The 17,328-nt window shown below is 37.9% G+C and overlaps 2 protein-coding genes across 2 annotated transcripts in view; one reads left to right on the top strand and one right to left on the bottom strand.

Annotated features, from left to right (window-relative positions):
- LOC140235017 (serine/threonine-protein kinase Nek1-like) overlaps positions 1-2,882 on the top strand; it is a 47,857-nt gene extending 44,975 nt beyond the window's left edge. Inside the window, exon 38 of the mRNA XM_072315055.1 lies at positions 2,797-2,882. Coding sequence (XP_072171156.1) covers positions 2,797-2,810 — 14 coding nt within the window. The 3' untranslated portion in view covers positions 2,811-2,882. The remainder of the gene's footprint in view (positions 1-2,796) is intronic.
- A 9,559-nt stretch (positions 2,883-12,441) lies between these two features.
- The window catches only part of LOC140235015 (uncharacterized), a 12,030-nt gene continuing 7,143 nt past the window's right edge, over positions 12,442-17,328 (bottom strand). Inside the window, exon 2 of the mRNA XM_072315054.1 lies at positions 12,442-12,828. Coding sequence (XP_072171155.1) covers positions 12,442-12,828 — 387 coding nt within the window. The remainder of the gene's footprint in view (positions 12,829-17,328) is intronic.

Raw genomic sequence — 17,328 nt, 5'->3', positions numbered from 1 at the left:
CACAAAATAAAAACAAGACATGCCTAAAATCACACATTCGTTTCCATGCATTCAATTTGTCATTAAATGATCAAGGTTTGAGCGTGTATTATACAGAAGTAGATGCAGAAGTAGTCAACCATTCGAAAATATTTCTTTGTAATTGAATATTTATGTACATGATGTAATTCTCCAAGATGTGCAGGAGACAAAAAAAAAAGGAATTAAAAACCAAATTTTAACTGTACATATCACAGCAATCATATAGCATATAGCAAACTTGCCTTGCTTTTTACATAGATGATGCATCATGTGAAATGCCTGAAAAGTGGATTTGGCTAGAATTTGACAGTACACAGACATTTGAGTAATTTATCAACATGCCTTGATGAAGTAGCATAATTGAATAAGCCAGTTCGGGGTTCCACTTTGAGCATGAGCAGGAAAAAGTCATATGTACCAGCAGAGCATGTTGGTTTTTAAATTCACTGAGATAAGCATCTGTGATATAATGATTATTCAAGTGATCCTTATAAGTGGTGCTTGCAAGCACATCCATCTGACAGCAAAAGCGGTATCTGACAATATCAATAGAAAGAGATTGTTAATACATTCAGTGCGAAATAATGAAATGGATGCTTTCCAAAATGCCAATGGAAGGATCATTTTGGTCACCTGGTCTATGCAATTCATCCTTTGTTTGAACATGACAGATGAATTCCATAAATTGTTACGTTGGGCAAGCTTATGCCTTCTGTCGCTTGAAACTAGTGGAGTGCCTAATAAACTGAGAAAGAAGAAAGGTCATTTGTACCCATTGGCCCATGAGCTAACCCCGAACTGGCTTATACCTGTACGTCGAGTTGTTGGTTGTAATCTCTGCATTTTATGTGGTAACTTTCATTTCTTTGAGGAATACCATTTGCATATTATGCAGTCATGTATATTCATGTAGTTGTCTGTATTGATGCCTTGTTCATAAGTAATCGTCGTAGGGAATACATAAATATCAAAACATGTGTTTGCAACCCTACAGTACATTTAAAACATAAACACATACACTGTGGATAAAGCTGGTTAGGATTATGTACGTAGTATCTCCTCTCCAGCTGAACTTTCGTTATGGAAAAAGAAGCATGTGCCTGAATTATCACTACATAGTTACTTTAATATGTGCATGCCTTACTTTGAAAATGTTTCACCAAACTTTACAGGGTGATCGTGTGGAAGCATGCTGGCTAGTAATTATGCCAGAGAGAAATTCCCATTGTATTCAGTCTGTTAAAAGTAGAATTTATTCTGTTTCTGATATGTCTGCGGTCTAAATTGGTATGTTTGTTTGTTTGTTTTAAGAGGGAATTATATGGTCAATTTCACCCATCATGTATTGTTGGGTGTTTTGGTATTCCTTCTTAAGGAATGTTAAGAAGAGAGAAAGAGGAAGAAGTCACGTTCCTTTGGATAGGCAGCAATATGTAAAAAACAATAGGACACTTCTTTTCTGTTGTCGGGATAATATATATGACTGTTGATGGATAAATGTAGTCTTATGGAGAAATCAGTGAAGTTGACTTAAATCAAGAACACTGCTACTTGTACACTACTAACATGAGTTTCACAGTGCTCTGTAAATACTCTGCGTCTTGGCACATGCAGTTACAACTAACATCACATATCTCTTATTCTATTCTATATATGCCTAATTGGTAAGACTTTTGTATATGAATGTGGTTAACTGCACTGTTGTGGCTGTGCTTGTATATTTTAAAGCATTTTGATTTCAATGGCATAAAACCCATTGCTCTCACAGATAGAACTCATCTCTAAAGACAGTTGCAGTTTCTGCTTAGTATATACTGCTTTGAAACTCATATTTTTTGTTGCCATGGTAACTGTGAATCTACTTTTTGCTGTAATGTCTCTTCCTGTCAGTGTGGATTACACATTCCTCTCTAATAACCCTTTCATACTCGGCAAATTTCACCTGTCATCTAACGGGAACGTGGGCGTGACGCTGAAGTATGAAAAGTGTCACGAATAAAATCCCGGGTTAGGACGCCTAGTGACTTTTCAGAAATGTTACCCTCGAACCGTCCGTGGTAAAGCCCTGAGTGTCCTTACAATCTTGTTAGTGATGCTATAGTGTGAGAGGCATTGTGGGTAAACTCCTGGGTGAAAAGCTAGGGTCACCGAACGTAACACCCTCTTTCGGGTCATTTCGGGCATGCATCGCAACGAACTTGCACTGCAGAAGAGCATAGATGAGAAATTCAGCCAGGAACTCATATGCTAGTATGAAAGACATTTTTTTAGCGGGTGTTCCACGTTCAATTACCTGTTGAATCTCCCAGGTGATCATGAGTGACTAGCGTGAGAGGGGTATTAGATGCATGTGATGGCAACTGAAAATGCTTTAAATTACAGGTTGTATGATATGCTAACTGTTAATGATATCAAGATTTTTATGACTTTCCACTTCTCATCTTTGTGAAATCATTCATGGAGCAGAGCATACATTTTTTTTTTTTTTTTTTTTTACTCATATCTGCTAAATACCTGTCTGTTTGCCTAACTCAGTTGATTTCCTTTCCACTACACTCATTCAGCTGTTCATTAACATGCTATTTATGTATGCATTTTTCATATTTCATGTAGTTCCATGTTTAGGCTTAACTTCATTTATTTTCATAATGTTTAGTGAGTGTGATGTGTCCCTTTCTTTGCCAAAGCCTGTAGTGCAAGCTTTCATGTAGTCATTTTATTCTTCCTTCTCTTTCTCTCTGTCTCTATCTCGCTCTCTCTCTCTCTTCCCTGCAGACAATGACGACTGAGAGGGCGCCAAACATGCCAGAAGCCAATCAGAGGTGTCGGTCCCTAAACAAAGCTAAAATGCTATGGGGAAAATAGGATCTGTTGTTGATGGCAAGTTGGATTTGCTAGCTGTCCTCTGATGCAGGATTTGCGGAATTTGATTGATGCAAAAGAAAAACAAGAAAGATATTAACGGGAGAAAGAGAAGAATAAGTCAAAAAGCAGGCAGAAATGCTTTAACAGTGAAACAGTTTGGTATTCCCCCCCCCCCCCCCCCTTCCGGTTGATTGGTCTAGCAAACTGTCACGTCGATTAGATTGATGAGAGATGAAAACTCCTTTATTGGGCGCCTGAAAGTTCTTCCCAGCTTGGAAGAAATCTGCAAAGAAAACTAGATCTATGCACGCTCTGCTGTCCAAAGAGACTTATAGTTACACTGATATTGTAGTTTAAATGGCACTTCCATTTGAGCAAGTCTGGCTCTTTTTTACAAATAAATGCAGCTCTCATAGTGTTGTTCTGTATGTGTTTGTTTTTTTCTCTCATGTTTTGTACTTTTCATCAGCTGATATTACAGACATTGTCAGTGTAGTCTTGTCGGCTTATGCACTGCAGTTAATCCAATTCACTTTGATAAAACCAATGATAAAATACATGAACATGCACTCTTTGAAGTGTGTTTTTTCTGTCTTTCTTCCTCTAGTTGAATAACATTGTCATATAAATCATTTCTTTCTATGGTAGTAGACTTTGTATCAGCCGGTGCTCCTGTGGAGAACAAACTGGATAGAGTAGATACCTCCAGTTGTCATGCCTGAAATGGTTTCTGTGAATTCTGACAGTATGGCGATTCTGTGTAACACTATGTTGTAGGAATGCGAGAAATCATTCAATTATCATCTCTGGGCTTTCTCTCTAGTGCTTCTCATCAGGTATGTTAGTTTAAAATTCTGCAGTGGAGTTTGATAATAATGCTCCCAAGATGAAGGGTAATGCGAGTGTTTTCCTTTTTTTGTATTTTCCTGTGTACTCACATATGTATTCACCCACTACCAAAGGCTCATTTGATGCCAGAATTTTGTCATTGACATATTGCAGGAGTATTCATTACAAGGGTGCACTGTTTGTATTCATTCTTTTAACTGGTATTCACAAAAGATAGATAAAGTAATAATTAGTCAAATCATGCGAAGCAGCAGGTAAGAGGCATTTCGATGGTCAGCTTTCTTACATGCCAAAACTCTGAATTTTCTGCCACTTTAGAAACTGAACATTGATGAGACGCAGCCAAATGCTTACTAATTATTTCGCAGTACTCGTATTCATTTGTTCATCATTCATTTTACTCATTGCAGATCGAGTCTCTCTTACGAGTGGACATACATATAGTACATTTAAGAGGAAAGTAGATAAGCAGTATTCAAACCAAAGCACCACTCCACCATGTGAGTGATATAATCCTGTGGCAGTGACTGTCGGTAGGAAATTGTAGTATCAGTACTTCACAATGAATTTGTGGGACTGAAGTACTGTTGATTTCATTCATAGTACAGTGCACTCCCATTAAGACAAACATGGTTATTAAGAAATTCTCATTACAATGAAGTAAAAATCCAGGCCCCAAAATTATCATTGATATATATATCTTTATGTGCTTTACTGTTCAGCTATTATGAAAGAAAACCACCAGTCCCGAGGACGTGTTATAACAGGAGTGCGCTGTATTCTTCTGTCAGGCATTCAAAGCATTTTATACCTGGAATGACGTATACTGGTATGCAGTTTAATGATCAGTGTTCTAGAAGAACACTATGTGTGTATCTATGTAGATGACACTTTCTGTGTCAAATATAATGATATGTATATTTACGTGTGTTATATATATATAAAGATAATGGTATTTCTTTTGAAGATAGTAGTCAGCAGCATAATTATGAATAATACCTGTATAAGGTTGCTTTTTCCACATGCTAGTACTGTAAAAGTGGATGTTTTCGCGTGAGTAATTTTTCGCGCTCGGCTGGGTAAGATGAGTTTTGCATGCTTTTAATTCCGTGGAATCAAGACATGAAATATTGAAACATATTGCAAGCAAAAATATTTGCATGCTTTTATTTTCGCTCAAGTTTCTGGGTGCGCAAAATGGGCAAAAATTTCAACAGTAAGTACACTGCGAAAAACTTCCACTTTTACAGATGGGACACCATCACACTGTCACAGGAAACTTGGTTTTTCAATTCAGCCAGACACACAGTGACATACAGTGAGAAGCACATGTATGTGTGTGTGTTGTGTGTCTATGTATTTGTGCGTGTTCCATGTTCCAATTTCCATGTTCCTCTCTCATGATTTTTTTCCCCTCCCATGTGAGATAATGTGATTCATATTCATGAAAGGTAATGCATATTCATAAGAGTAGAGAAAAACCATAGGATCCCATTTTAGGGGAACAACAGCTTTGGTTGCCACTGCAAAGCCAACTTGTATTTTGCTCTTTCTCTCTCCCACGTGCAGTGATCACTACACTCATAAATTGTTTTATGAAGTGGACGTGTATGACTTACATCCTTTTCGCAGAAACTGGTAGGACTACCCCAGGTTGCTCTTTACAGTGTCACTCAGTACAGTCAATTCAAAAGTGTATAAAGATGTTGGAGAAAAACCAAATGATGTGCATGTAATGTGAGTTAAGATTCTCTATCTTGTGTTTATCAGCATTTGTCATTTAGGAATGACGGGTTTCTTGTACATGGTTATGTGTGGACTGAAATGAATCTCTTCAAAGGCGCATAGTCCCAGTAGTGTAGAGGGCGCTGTTGATGATACTGCCGATCACCGTTAGCTTTGATACGAAGATTGCCGAAGTTGAGCTGTCATCAAGAGTAAAGTGCGTTGGTGTTGCTAAGTAACGTTGCCTTTGTTGTCTTCTCTGCGCATCACGCAGTCTGTAGTACCGGTTAATGCCAGGGTGCAAGCATATGTGCTTCTTATTATGACATCACAAAAGAAGTTTGCTAAAGCTGTCATCCCCCTCAGCCGAATCATGAGCCGAACTGTGATCGGACTACTGACTACAGTGGATCGGACTCGGGGAAATGGGTCACAGCGTAAGCGCTAAAGAGAGGTGGATAGCGTAGGTCTCTATAGGAAACTTGCGCCTTGCGCCCGCGTACGCTTTTGACTAAACCACCGGGACCACGTGCCTTTAACTCCAGTCCTACCAGGTACAGTACAATGTATTCAGAGTTCTCTAGTTTGGACCTATATCTGACGATATGGACATGGGGCAAGCGCTGTGACAGTGAAGTATTGGAAATCTAGCATGATAGGTACATGAATTTGTTTTTTTCTAATAATGTGCAAATGTTTTTGTTTGTTTTTCCTTTCCGTCCATACTTTTCTATAAACTACTTGTGTTTCCCCATCTTCGAATGAGTACTACATTTATTGCATTCCACAATTAGGCGCTAGCATGTGAAATCTGTGTGCCAATTGATACATGATTGGTATTTATTTCAACAGCCACTCCTAATTTTTTTTTCTTTTTTTCTTTTAGATATGTCTTGCCAGGATGTTAATGTTTAAAATCCATTAGTCATAATTTCACTGACTTTGAGGAGAGAAAAAAAGCAGAGTTTCAAGCACACTCGATATCATACAAGAGAACCTGCTAGTGTCCATAATGTAGTCCATGTGCATTGAATTGTGAAGTCAAATTCTCTCCAGCAATACATGTACAAGTCAAAGGATGATTAAACCACTTCCAGTCTGGAGTGAATGAACCAGTATACACAGCCCTGTGTTCACAGAAACAAATTGGAAAGTAGTCTCCAACAAAGTGTACCAGGGACCTCAGTTCTTCTTCAACTACATGGAAATCCTGTTGTAGGGAGGTTGCAGGGATAGCCGATTTTACCTTTATATGGGACCTTGTATTGTGAATGTGGTTAAAAAACAGACCAACTGTATACGAAAATTGGAATCTGTGACCACTGAATTCACCTTGTTAAATAAAAGTGGTACCCTGGTGTAAGCAAATAGATTTGTTAACTGGGTTTCCCTTTGTTTGGAGGCTTAGTGGTACATGCTAACATGCTGTGTACGGCGCTGTGATATGCTGATGCGCTTTTTAATATGCAGCTGTATCATAATTTTTTTTATTTTTTTTTTTTGGGGGGGGGAGGGGGAAGGGGGTACATTTTGGCAAATGAAAAGTGCAAATTACCCGTGAGTGACTCGCTAAATACATGGCATCTACAGTATTAAGCAGAGGGGTGAAGATATAAGGCTGGAGTTTTCTTCAATACGTCTCCCTCTGTACCAATGAAATCTGTGAGATTGTAACTGCTGATCTACATTTTTAACATACACGTTGGAAAAAAGGAGTCGAACCAGCAGGAATCACTATCGGTTTGATTCCCACTGGTTGCTTTTTTCCGACGCGTTTGTCAAAAATGATGATCAGCAGTAACAATGTAACAATTTCAGTTGTAAAGAGGGAGATATTTGCAGAAATCTCAAACTTCAAAGATGGTCATTTCATTTGCTGATATTTGTCAGTTCCCACTCACTTTCTCTGATCCCATTCCTTTTATCTTTGCATCATATCCCATTGGGCTTAAGAATTAAGACAGACCTAAGGAATCCATGCCAGTGGCAATTTGCAAACATTTCATGCTGCGAAAAAGGCCTTCAGCTCCAATTCGCAAAAATTTCATGCCGCGAATACTTCTGATTTTACAGTAGTTACTGGAAACATTTCCTGTTTGATGATCATATCCCCTTACAAAAACTTTAATATTCACTCACAAATAAATGCATTGGATGCCAGTGGCATTTTGCAAACATTTTATGCTGCGAAAAAGACTGTCAACTCCAATGCGCTAAATATTATATGTTTTCTTGTTGGACTCTTTTTTTTCATGTATAAAAATCATGGATGTTTCCTTTTGCACACTTTTCACAATTGAGTTTCCTTCATTTTGTAAATTTTGGTTCTTATATTATAAAATAAAGGCAAGTTGGTTCATAGCTTGCTAGCTGTTACCGAGCAATATTTGTCAGCCAAAGCATGCAATGCACTTAAAATACACGGTGACATATCCCCCAGTGGTATGTACTATTGAAAGTGTACTTAACATGCATACTGGCATTGAGAAGACTCTTTCGTAATGTATGATGGTGAAATATGTGTGTCAATAAAATATTGCAGAAGAGACAATTGTTGGGTTGCATTGCTGTCTATGTCTTGTGAGAATGGAGTTTTGTAAATGCCTTCCAATTCACACATGTCTTTTTTAAGTGGTTTGAGTAGTTTGTAATTTCTTCACTTTGCTTTGTCTACTTTGTGGACCTGAAAGGGAAATAAAACCCAAAGAGAACTGTGGACTGAGTGAAAGCAGCAACATTAGTAGAACCTATCAGTGAAAGTTTGAGGAAAATTGGACAATCGATGCAAAAGTTATGAATTGTTAAAGTTTTGGTGTTGGAACCGCTGGATTAGGAGACTACTAGAGGTTATGATGTATGTGTGGATGGACAACAGTATAAAGAAAGTATAAATGGAATTCCACAAAAAATCATTTTTCATGAAAATTACACCTTCCATCAACTTGATACTGACAGTATTCCCCATGCTTTATGAAAGCTATTAGTCAAGTGCTCTTTCATTATGCTAGAAAAGTGAAGATTTGTGGAATTTTCTTTATATTTTCTTTATATTGTTGTCCACACATACGTCATAGTAGTCTCCTCATCCAGCGGTGCGATTTTCCTCAAACTTTCACTGTTGTGTTCTACTAATCTTGCTGCTTTCACTCAATCCACATTGCTCTTTGGGTCTGGGTTCCTTTTAAAGGAGAATGAAACCCAAATATGCAGTATGTCCCCCCCCCCCCAAAAAAAAAAAAAAAAAAAAAAATATATATATATATATATATATATACATATATATGTGTGTGTGTTCTGATCTCAGCATTGATACTCTCAAAGTGATCAATCTAAATACTTTTTCAAGGAATAAAACTATTACAGTACTTCTTACCTACATCTTGCAGACAACCCCATTCAATTTGGTTACAGTAAGTGGTTACAGACAAATGTTGATTGTTTTAAAGCATGCTGAATCGCGACATTGAGAAACTTTTGGTGCAGGAGGTTTCCTAAGTACAGAGTATTAATAAAATGTCTAACTAAAATTAGAAACATGTACAAGTTAACATACTATAGGCTTATATTTTGTATACAATTTAAAACTTTGTGCAGGAAATGATATAAACATCGTACACAATGTATATGTGTGTGTATATATATATAATATTATATATATATATATATATACTGTATATACATGATATATAGTAATAGTAATATTGCGATAGATGAATGCATTAATGGCCAATTTTTTGGGCCTCCCCCTTTGTCAGGGTTGAAAGTGCTTATGAATTTTCACAGAGATATCACCAGTACGGCGTTAATATACCACTGATGAGACAAGTAAAAAGTTACAGGAGTTACACACCAACACAGCAGATTGGACTCGGAGTTACGGTTGACAAAGGCACTTTATTACCCGACCAAATGGCCTCTATAATCACAAAACAAATTGAAAGTAACACAATTTACAGAAATGATAAGACAGTCATAGTACAAATGACACACATTGACTGAATAGCTTACAGTCAATTTCAAATGATCATACATCTTGTACACTGTGTAAAACCTACCAGAAACAAGAGCTATATCACAAGATGAATTTTAACCAAACAACCCTACTTTTAACATTTCTGGGATCATTTCATGTGCAAATAACTATCACACTAACATGACATCTAGACAAACCCAAACATCCCTATAATCTTCACTCGGCAACATATAAAGCTAAAACCAACAACAGTGTTTTATTGGCATGATGCACAAAGGAAAAGTCTTCATTACACTAACTTCACATCTTATAATCGGCTTCATAAGGATGTACACACAATATGCGTCCATTATAAATGATTGTTGCAACATGCAGTAATTTTAAATATCTGATATCTAGAGAACTTCCATCTCCAATCAATTTCCTTATATGAATTTCCTATCCCTTCCAAGAATTAGTAGTAGCTCCCTTTAACGAGAAAATCAACAAAATGGATTTCAAACCTAACAATCAAAATATACAATACACTATTTCAATTCCTAACAAGGAGCCCCATATCTGATTATAATTGCTATAAAATTATGGCAAACAACCAGTTCTCAGTTCAGCGAACAAGAAAGACCCTTTGTTTCTGCCATAACAACAACAGCAAGCTGTTGTTTCTCGAGCAATTTGCAATGAATTAGATACCCAGTCTTAACTACCAGTCAGGATTCCATATTACCTAAATTCACAACCTTACAACAGTGGCTAATTAATATGTTCAAGATAACCAGACAATCCTTCTGTTACTCTGTGCAAGTAAGTGAATAATTCATGTTCATGTTAAAAAACAAAGGACTGCAAGGCACCTCTGTTGATCGGGGCCAGGATTGGCCCATCAATAACTGATAGCATCTCTCTCTCATTCCAAATAGACAGATCATAGTTTTACACATCAGTATGATAGTTACATTGATGCAGTGCTCCTACAGACTGTAAATTACTTACATACAATATACAAAGTTTCTTTTTTCCTATACTGCGATAAACACCATTGTCTACATGCCTAGTTTTCCTTTGACTCATTTGTAAACACCCATGGTTGAACAGAAAATCATCACTTCACTACGGGGATAACAGTGAATGATTCACCTCATCAGTTCATATACAAACCTAAAGTCACAATTATCATGTTGGTTTTCCAAAATAATTACTTTGTTAACCTACTAGTACAGTATAATCATCATACTCCATACAGTTGTATAAGAGAGAAATCAAAGCATTGCCCTAAATATATACAGTGTATTACAGTACCATTAGTACAGAAGCGCTCTCTATGCATCTCTCCAGGTAGCATGTAAGTGCCCTATGACTATACCAAAACCTCACTGTGTCAGAATATGCCGATATATCAAATCCAATAATTACTGCAGCTTCCTTATTTTTAACACTAACCAATGAAGCCGTGCAAAAACTAACACAAAACAAAATTATTCTTCTTCTTTGTCACGTTGCATACACATATGCTGGTGTGGTCCGCAAGAGAGTTCTCCACCGAGTGCGGTCGGCTGCCATTCTTGTAGCGCCAACAATGTTTGTTCCCGTGCACTTCCTGATGTCGTCGAACCAACTTGCTGCTGGCCTACCCCTTCTTCTCTTCCTTTCGACCATCCCCTGAATAATTCTTTTTTCACGGCACTCGTGTCTTGTGGCATGGCCAAAATAGGCTTGTTTCAAAAACAAAATTCATTAACAAATAAAAACATTTTTTCACTCATACCATCCCTGAACAACTATGTGAACATTTTGTATAACCAATAAACATATCTACAAACTCATTGATTATACTGTTCCCTCATCAAAACATTAGACCTATGTATCGCAAGATGAGACATCTCTATCCTCTCAATTCAGCCAGTCTCTCAATGGATTAAAAATTTGTTTATTAAATGGAAGATATACAACTTAAGTGAAAATTTAACTGGCAGCACAAAGCTAATCTACCCCAGTCAATGGTCAGGCAGTGAATGAACTGCTGTACCACAGAAAGCTACATTGTATCCCTTAGAACAAAGCTTTAACCATTTAGCTCCATTGGGGGTCACTCAATTGGAAAAGTGCTGGTAAGTCAAGGCCATGTTACAATGGACAGGGGGTAGTATAGCAATTTCAACCTTGTGAGGGGTGCACTGATTTGGGGGCGATGGGTGGCCCTCTATTGGGGGTCTCCCAAATGAATGAATGCTGATAATTTCAAGTAAAGTTCATGTTAGATACTTGACAGGGGGTAGTGACATTGACTTTGTAAGGGGTGCACTGATTTGAGGTGTGTAAGGACAGGAAGGACCTTTGTTCCCCTCTCTTGCAAGCTTTCTATTTCCTCTTCAAGGTTACATGCAATGGAGGATCAGTTTCTCCCTCCCTTTATTATATGCATCTACATTATGTAACACATAATGGCATGTACAAACTGTGCACATGTACAGGGCACCACATTACAAAATTATCACGCAACAGATACAGTTCTTCCTTTTGCATATCTTTACACAAGAAAGGCCATTAATTATACACAGATGTTTTCATTGCATGCCATTCTTTTGAAAATGGGAGGAAAAATAAACACCATTCACAAAACCTACACCTATTCAGACTAAAATTGTACAGCACATTCACGAGAGACAGTCATAGAGGATTACTTCTAGAAAAATCTTTGTACATCTACTATAGTCAGTTTGTGGTACTATCAAGCAATGGAAAAGATAATTTTTTTTTTTTTTTAAATTCAATACATAGCTACATGATCCCTCACTTTCTTACAACATCCACTAATAAACAATACATTGTAATACAGAGCTGTGCAAATAGAGTTCCCTCGCTCTTTATGATAACAGAACATATTACTGTAAGTATTTATTGCTAAATTTCAGAAGAAAAATGCAAGGAATGAAATATTGACATGGGGGGGGGGGGCAGGGCAAGTGGTCAGGGGTTGGGCGAGTCACAGGCACCTGCTGCTGTGGTACATGCTAGCCCGCAGCATGCATGTTGCGTCGTATTGTTTGCTGCCGCCGCAGCACCCGGGCTTGTTGTTGTTGTCGCAGCTTGTGCTTGATGTTGATGCAGAATGGGACAGTGCACTTCTGCTCCTGGCAATGCTTGGCATGTAGGCAGCAGAGTGTGATGAGCTGTTTGCAGATAGGGCAATCGCCCTTGGTCTTCTTCTTGCACGCCTTGGTGTGCTGGATGACTCTCTTCATCGTCTGGCAGCTGGGTAGGCAGCAGCTGGCACCACGGCACTGGTGGTTGGCATGCACCAGAGACTGGATGCAGCGCTGGATGGAAAGATGACGATCTTCGCAATGTCTGCGGACCTGGCTGGGGCTAGGTTCCACATCATTGTCCAGCTTCCTCTTCTGAAATATTGATACATGTACCGGCATTTGACATTTGATTTTCTTTTCATTTGATACAGGAATTCAATAAGTTTAACTTCTCTTTTTTTAAACTTTAATGCAAAGTAGCCTTAAATGACAAGTCCACTTTCATATATGTATTAGGATTGAGAGAATGCAGCAATATTAGTGGAACATATTAGTGAAAGTTTGAACTTTGAGGAAAATTGGACAATCCGTTCAAAAGATATGAATTTTTAGCTCACCTGAACCGAAGGCTCAGGTGAGCTATTGAGATAGCTCTTCATTCGGCGTCCGCCGTGCGTCGTCCCTCGTGCGTAAACTTTTTACATTTTCATCTTCTTCTTGAAAACCCCAAGACCGATTTAACCAAACTTGGCAGGTAGCATCCCTCGGAGGTTAGGATCTCAATTTGTTAAAATGGGCACCATGCCCTATATCCAGGGGGCCCCCAGGGGGTACCAAACCCCCCCCCCCCCCAAATTAAGGAATCTTTAAAAATCTTCTTCTCTAGAACCAGAAGTGATTGAGCTAGGTTAATACTATGAGTTAGTAGATTAATGACTGTAGTTCCAAGATTGTTCATGGCAGATCCAGGGGTGCCCCCTTGGGACCCAAGGGAAGGGGGTGGGGAGGGGTCCTAATGGGGCCTAAATTGTACATTTTCATCTTCTTCTTGAAAACCTTATGATGGATGTTCACCAAACTTGGCAGATAGCATCCGTAGGGGGTTAGGATCTCAATTTTTTTAAATGGGCACCATGCTCCTGCCCCCCTTCCCCCCTTCCCAATCCCCCCAAATTAAGGAATCTTTAAAAAAAGTGTCTCTATAACCAGAAGTGATAGAGCTTAAATTGATACTATCGAGTGGGGGGTCTGAATTTGGGCCCTAATTGTACATGTTTATCTTCTACTTGAGAATGCCTTGTCAAATATTGGTAGAGCTGTGTGTAATTTAGATTAGTGACTGCATGAAAGGTGAACTTGCAATACTCAGATGAGTGCTAGACCTGCCTGTCTTTGGTTGAAGTTTCAGTGCTGCAATCGCTGGCTGTGAAGACTACTACAGCTTGTGATGTCACGTGTGTAAAATGAGAAAGTATGAATAAAATTCAACATATATGTATTTTCACTTTTCTCATACATGTATAATGATACAGCACTTGACTTGCCTCTTCAGAAAGGCAGGAGGAATAATATTACCCTTTGTAATGTATGTCAGTGGCGAGTCAAGGGAATGTGCACTTTTTCCAAAAACTGAAATATTGTGGAATACTCTTTATATTTTCCTTATATTGTTTTTATGCATGTGACATCATACACTGTAGTAGTCTTATCATCCAGCAGTGACTGTGCAAAAACGTTAAAAAATTCATAACTTTTGAACGGGTTGTCTAATTTTTAAACTTTCCCTACAGTGTTCTACTGATATTGCTGCATTCTCTCAATCCTTAATGTTTATGAAAGTGGACTTGTCCTTACTAAAAGGTGAGTTAATAAATTTGTGATGTATATGAAGAGATGAGCTGAAATTTGAGACCAGCAATTGTTATGGTTGTTATGGAAACCCATCTGGAAGGTTTTCTTTGTGTGTCTGCAAAGTAAGACCCTAACCATCAGTCTTTTCTGTGGCTTTATTGCCCGAGGCCAGGAATTTTGTTCTCCAGAGGTTGTCCCGATGTTGTCATGGTATGGTCTGTCCATGGAGCTACTGTAGCTCCATGGTCTGTCAAACCACACCTTGAGTATTGTGCAAGTTAAAGGGATTGTACAGTTTTGGTTGAGACCTATCTTCAGATTTCTAACATTTTTTGGTGAGATGAGAAACTTTTTATGAAATATGAGAGAGCATGTAATTTTAAGAGGAATTCATATCAGCATCTATTTGATGAAAATTGGTTTTGAAATGGCTGAGATATCCAAAAAAGAGATTCCTCCTAAATTTAATGGTATCCTCTGTACTATTTCATAATTATGAAATAGTGGTTTCCTGGTACAGTATCTCGAAAAAAGTTGAAAGCCAAATTCTCATCTCCACCAATACTAAACTATCCCTTTAACCGTCTACACATTTATTGCAGACTCTACCTACTTGTGAGGATATTGAAAACTTGGATCCGCTTTCGAGGGCATGCTGTAGAGCTAGATATCATGGTATCTATTTGTATACTAGTATTAATACCTCACACCGATAAAAATGTCTACCAAGTTGTATGTGGGAAAAAATTTGACCGAGCATGTCCAAAAAGAAGATATGTAAATACTGACCCCACATTTGTTTGGACGTGACCCTGATTGTGGGCCATTCTGGATCTACAATTGACAATGTTGAACTTGTACATTAAATTGTATTGAATTTATACTCGGAGTAGACTTCTATGTATGATACTTTATACATATGGTGCCCGTTTATAAACTGTAGAAGTCTCTCTGAAGTATATATATATATATAATTATGATATATATACCAGTGTATTTAATAGTGTGTATATATATATTTATACATAAACAGGCAAAAGTCCTCTTAGATGCCATAGTTACCCTTACTTGGCAGAGCACAAAAAACATGGTCTAGACGTAGAGATAAATTACAATTAATAGTGCAAAATGAATGTCTCCTTATTGACTATCTGAGTCTCAGTATCTGCCCGCTATAAAGCTTGGTGACAACTTGCAGTTTGACCACGTCATTTCAAGAAGACGAAGTCCTCGAATCTGCCAGGAAAAAAAAAAAACTTGAATTATAAAACTACTACAGTACATGTACTACCTAATAGTATTGCATATATTTATTAGACTATTTAGAGTTTTCAAGTATATAAAACACACGATCAAAGTTCGCTTACCATTGGATTACTTCTAGTATTCCCTTGTAAACAGTTCGGACCAGAGGCGCGACTCGATCTATGCAAAGTGCGTGTGGCTATGTCAGTGCAGTGCCAGTGCATTGACCGAAAGACAGTCTGTATTACTATATTTTATCGTCGGGAATGGGCGGGGAATCCCCTCCAAACTTCAGTAAAAAAAATGTCGGAAAAACTCCTCCAGACATACAGATTTTTCTGTTTAATGGGTGCACTACAGTGTACATGCTATATATATGGCCATATAGACCCTATACTTAGTAGATAAGTACAGTAGGCGACCCAAACAGACCACACAATTAAAAGTTTTGAGAATTTTACATTCACGCACTTCCTCGTTCCTTGTAGTTGCTTCAGGGAGTTGTGGGACTTCCCTGCATACAGTGTTTGCAACATACAGTACTTCTCGTATAGTGTTACCATGGAGCTACTCTCTGTTAGTAGCTCCATGGCGGTGTTACCAAAGATCGTACACTTATAGATCTTTAATAATAGTACGTACAGTGCAGCTAATAGTGTATGTTTTTGCTGCTGATGTTGTTGTTGTTGTTGTTGTTGTGATTTTAAAGCGTGTTTCATTCAGTTGTGAATATTTATGCCTAATACCCACTAAAATTCAAACTAATGTCTTGTTTTCATTGAAAGAAAACAAATTCAAATTAATGAAATGGAAAAGAGAGTGCAATGTGCCGGTAGTTAAATCTACTAGCAATCTAGGATTCTAGGCTCTTTATGATACTGGATAGCTCATCCTCACTCGTTCACTGTAAAATACGTCAAGCCCAAACCTCTTTACTCTTAGTCAAGTCTAACTGCGACCAGTATCACAAAGAATTTGTCACTCCACCTCAAGTTTTAAGATCAACTTATAGACGGTGTTTGATTTCAATAATGTTTTGTTTTTCAAATAAAAATGACAATTTTGGAGACTTTTTTTTATATTTTTTCGTTCTGTAAATTTTGATAACACTAAATTACTCAAGTGAATTCTGAACACATTAGATAATATGATTATCGAACGGAGAAACCAACGGCATAGGCCCTATACAATAATTTTAAGTCGCCGATCTTAAAGCTAGGACAAGTCTACCTTTATAAACACGTGGATTGAGTGAATGGAGATATATTAGTAGAACACATCAGTGAGAGTCATGAGGAAAGTCGGAAATCCGTTCAAAAGTTATGAATTTTTGAAGTTTCTGCTCAGTCACTGATGAGAAGACTGCTATATAGCTTACATTGTGAAGCCACACAGTGGCGTAACTACGGGGGGGGGGGGGGCATGGGGGGGGGCACGTGCCCCCCCCCCCCCCCCAATCCGCTGGTAAAAAAAAAAGAAAAAAAAAAGAAGGGAAAAAAAAAGAAAAAAAAAACCCTACCAAAATGGTAATTGAAGGGTTAGTAAACTGCTTTTGAAATCGACATGAAAGGATGATCAAGAAAAAAGATATTTTTCTAAGATTTCTTTTAACCATATAATTAAAGAGGTATTATAGTGAAACATTGTTCAAAAAGCCCGGAGACGACAAAAGATTGTGATTCAGTGTGATTCCTGGTTGGCATTTTGAATACAACAGGATGTGCGCAGTGGACTCGGAACATCGGAATGGCAAAAAGAGTCGCTGCAATGTTGCGC

This window comes from Diadema setosum, chromosome 11 (genome assembly GCF_964275005.1).
Source record: "Diadema setosum chromosome 11, eeDiaSeto1, whole genome shotgun sequence".
NCBI classification, from domain to species: Eukaryota; Metazoa; Echinodermata; class Echinoidea; order Diadematoida; family Diadematidae; genus Diadema; species Diadema setosum.
Note: the sequence above shows the minus strand (reverse complement) of the source record. Positions and strands in the feature narration are given on the sequence as shown.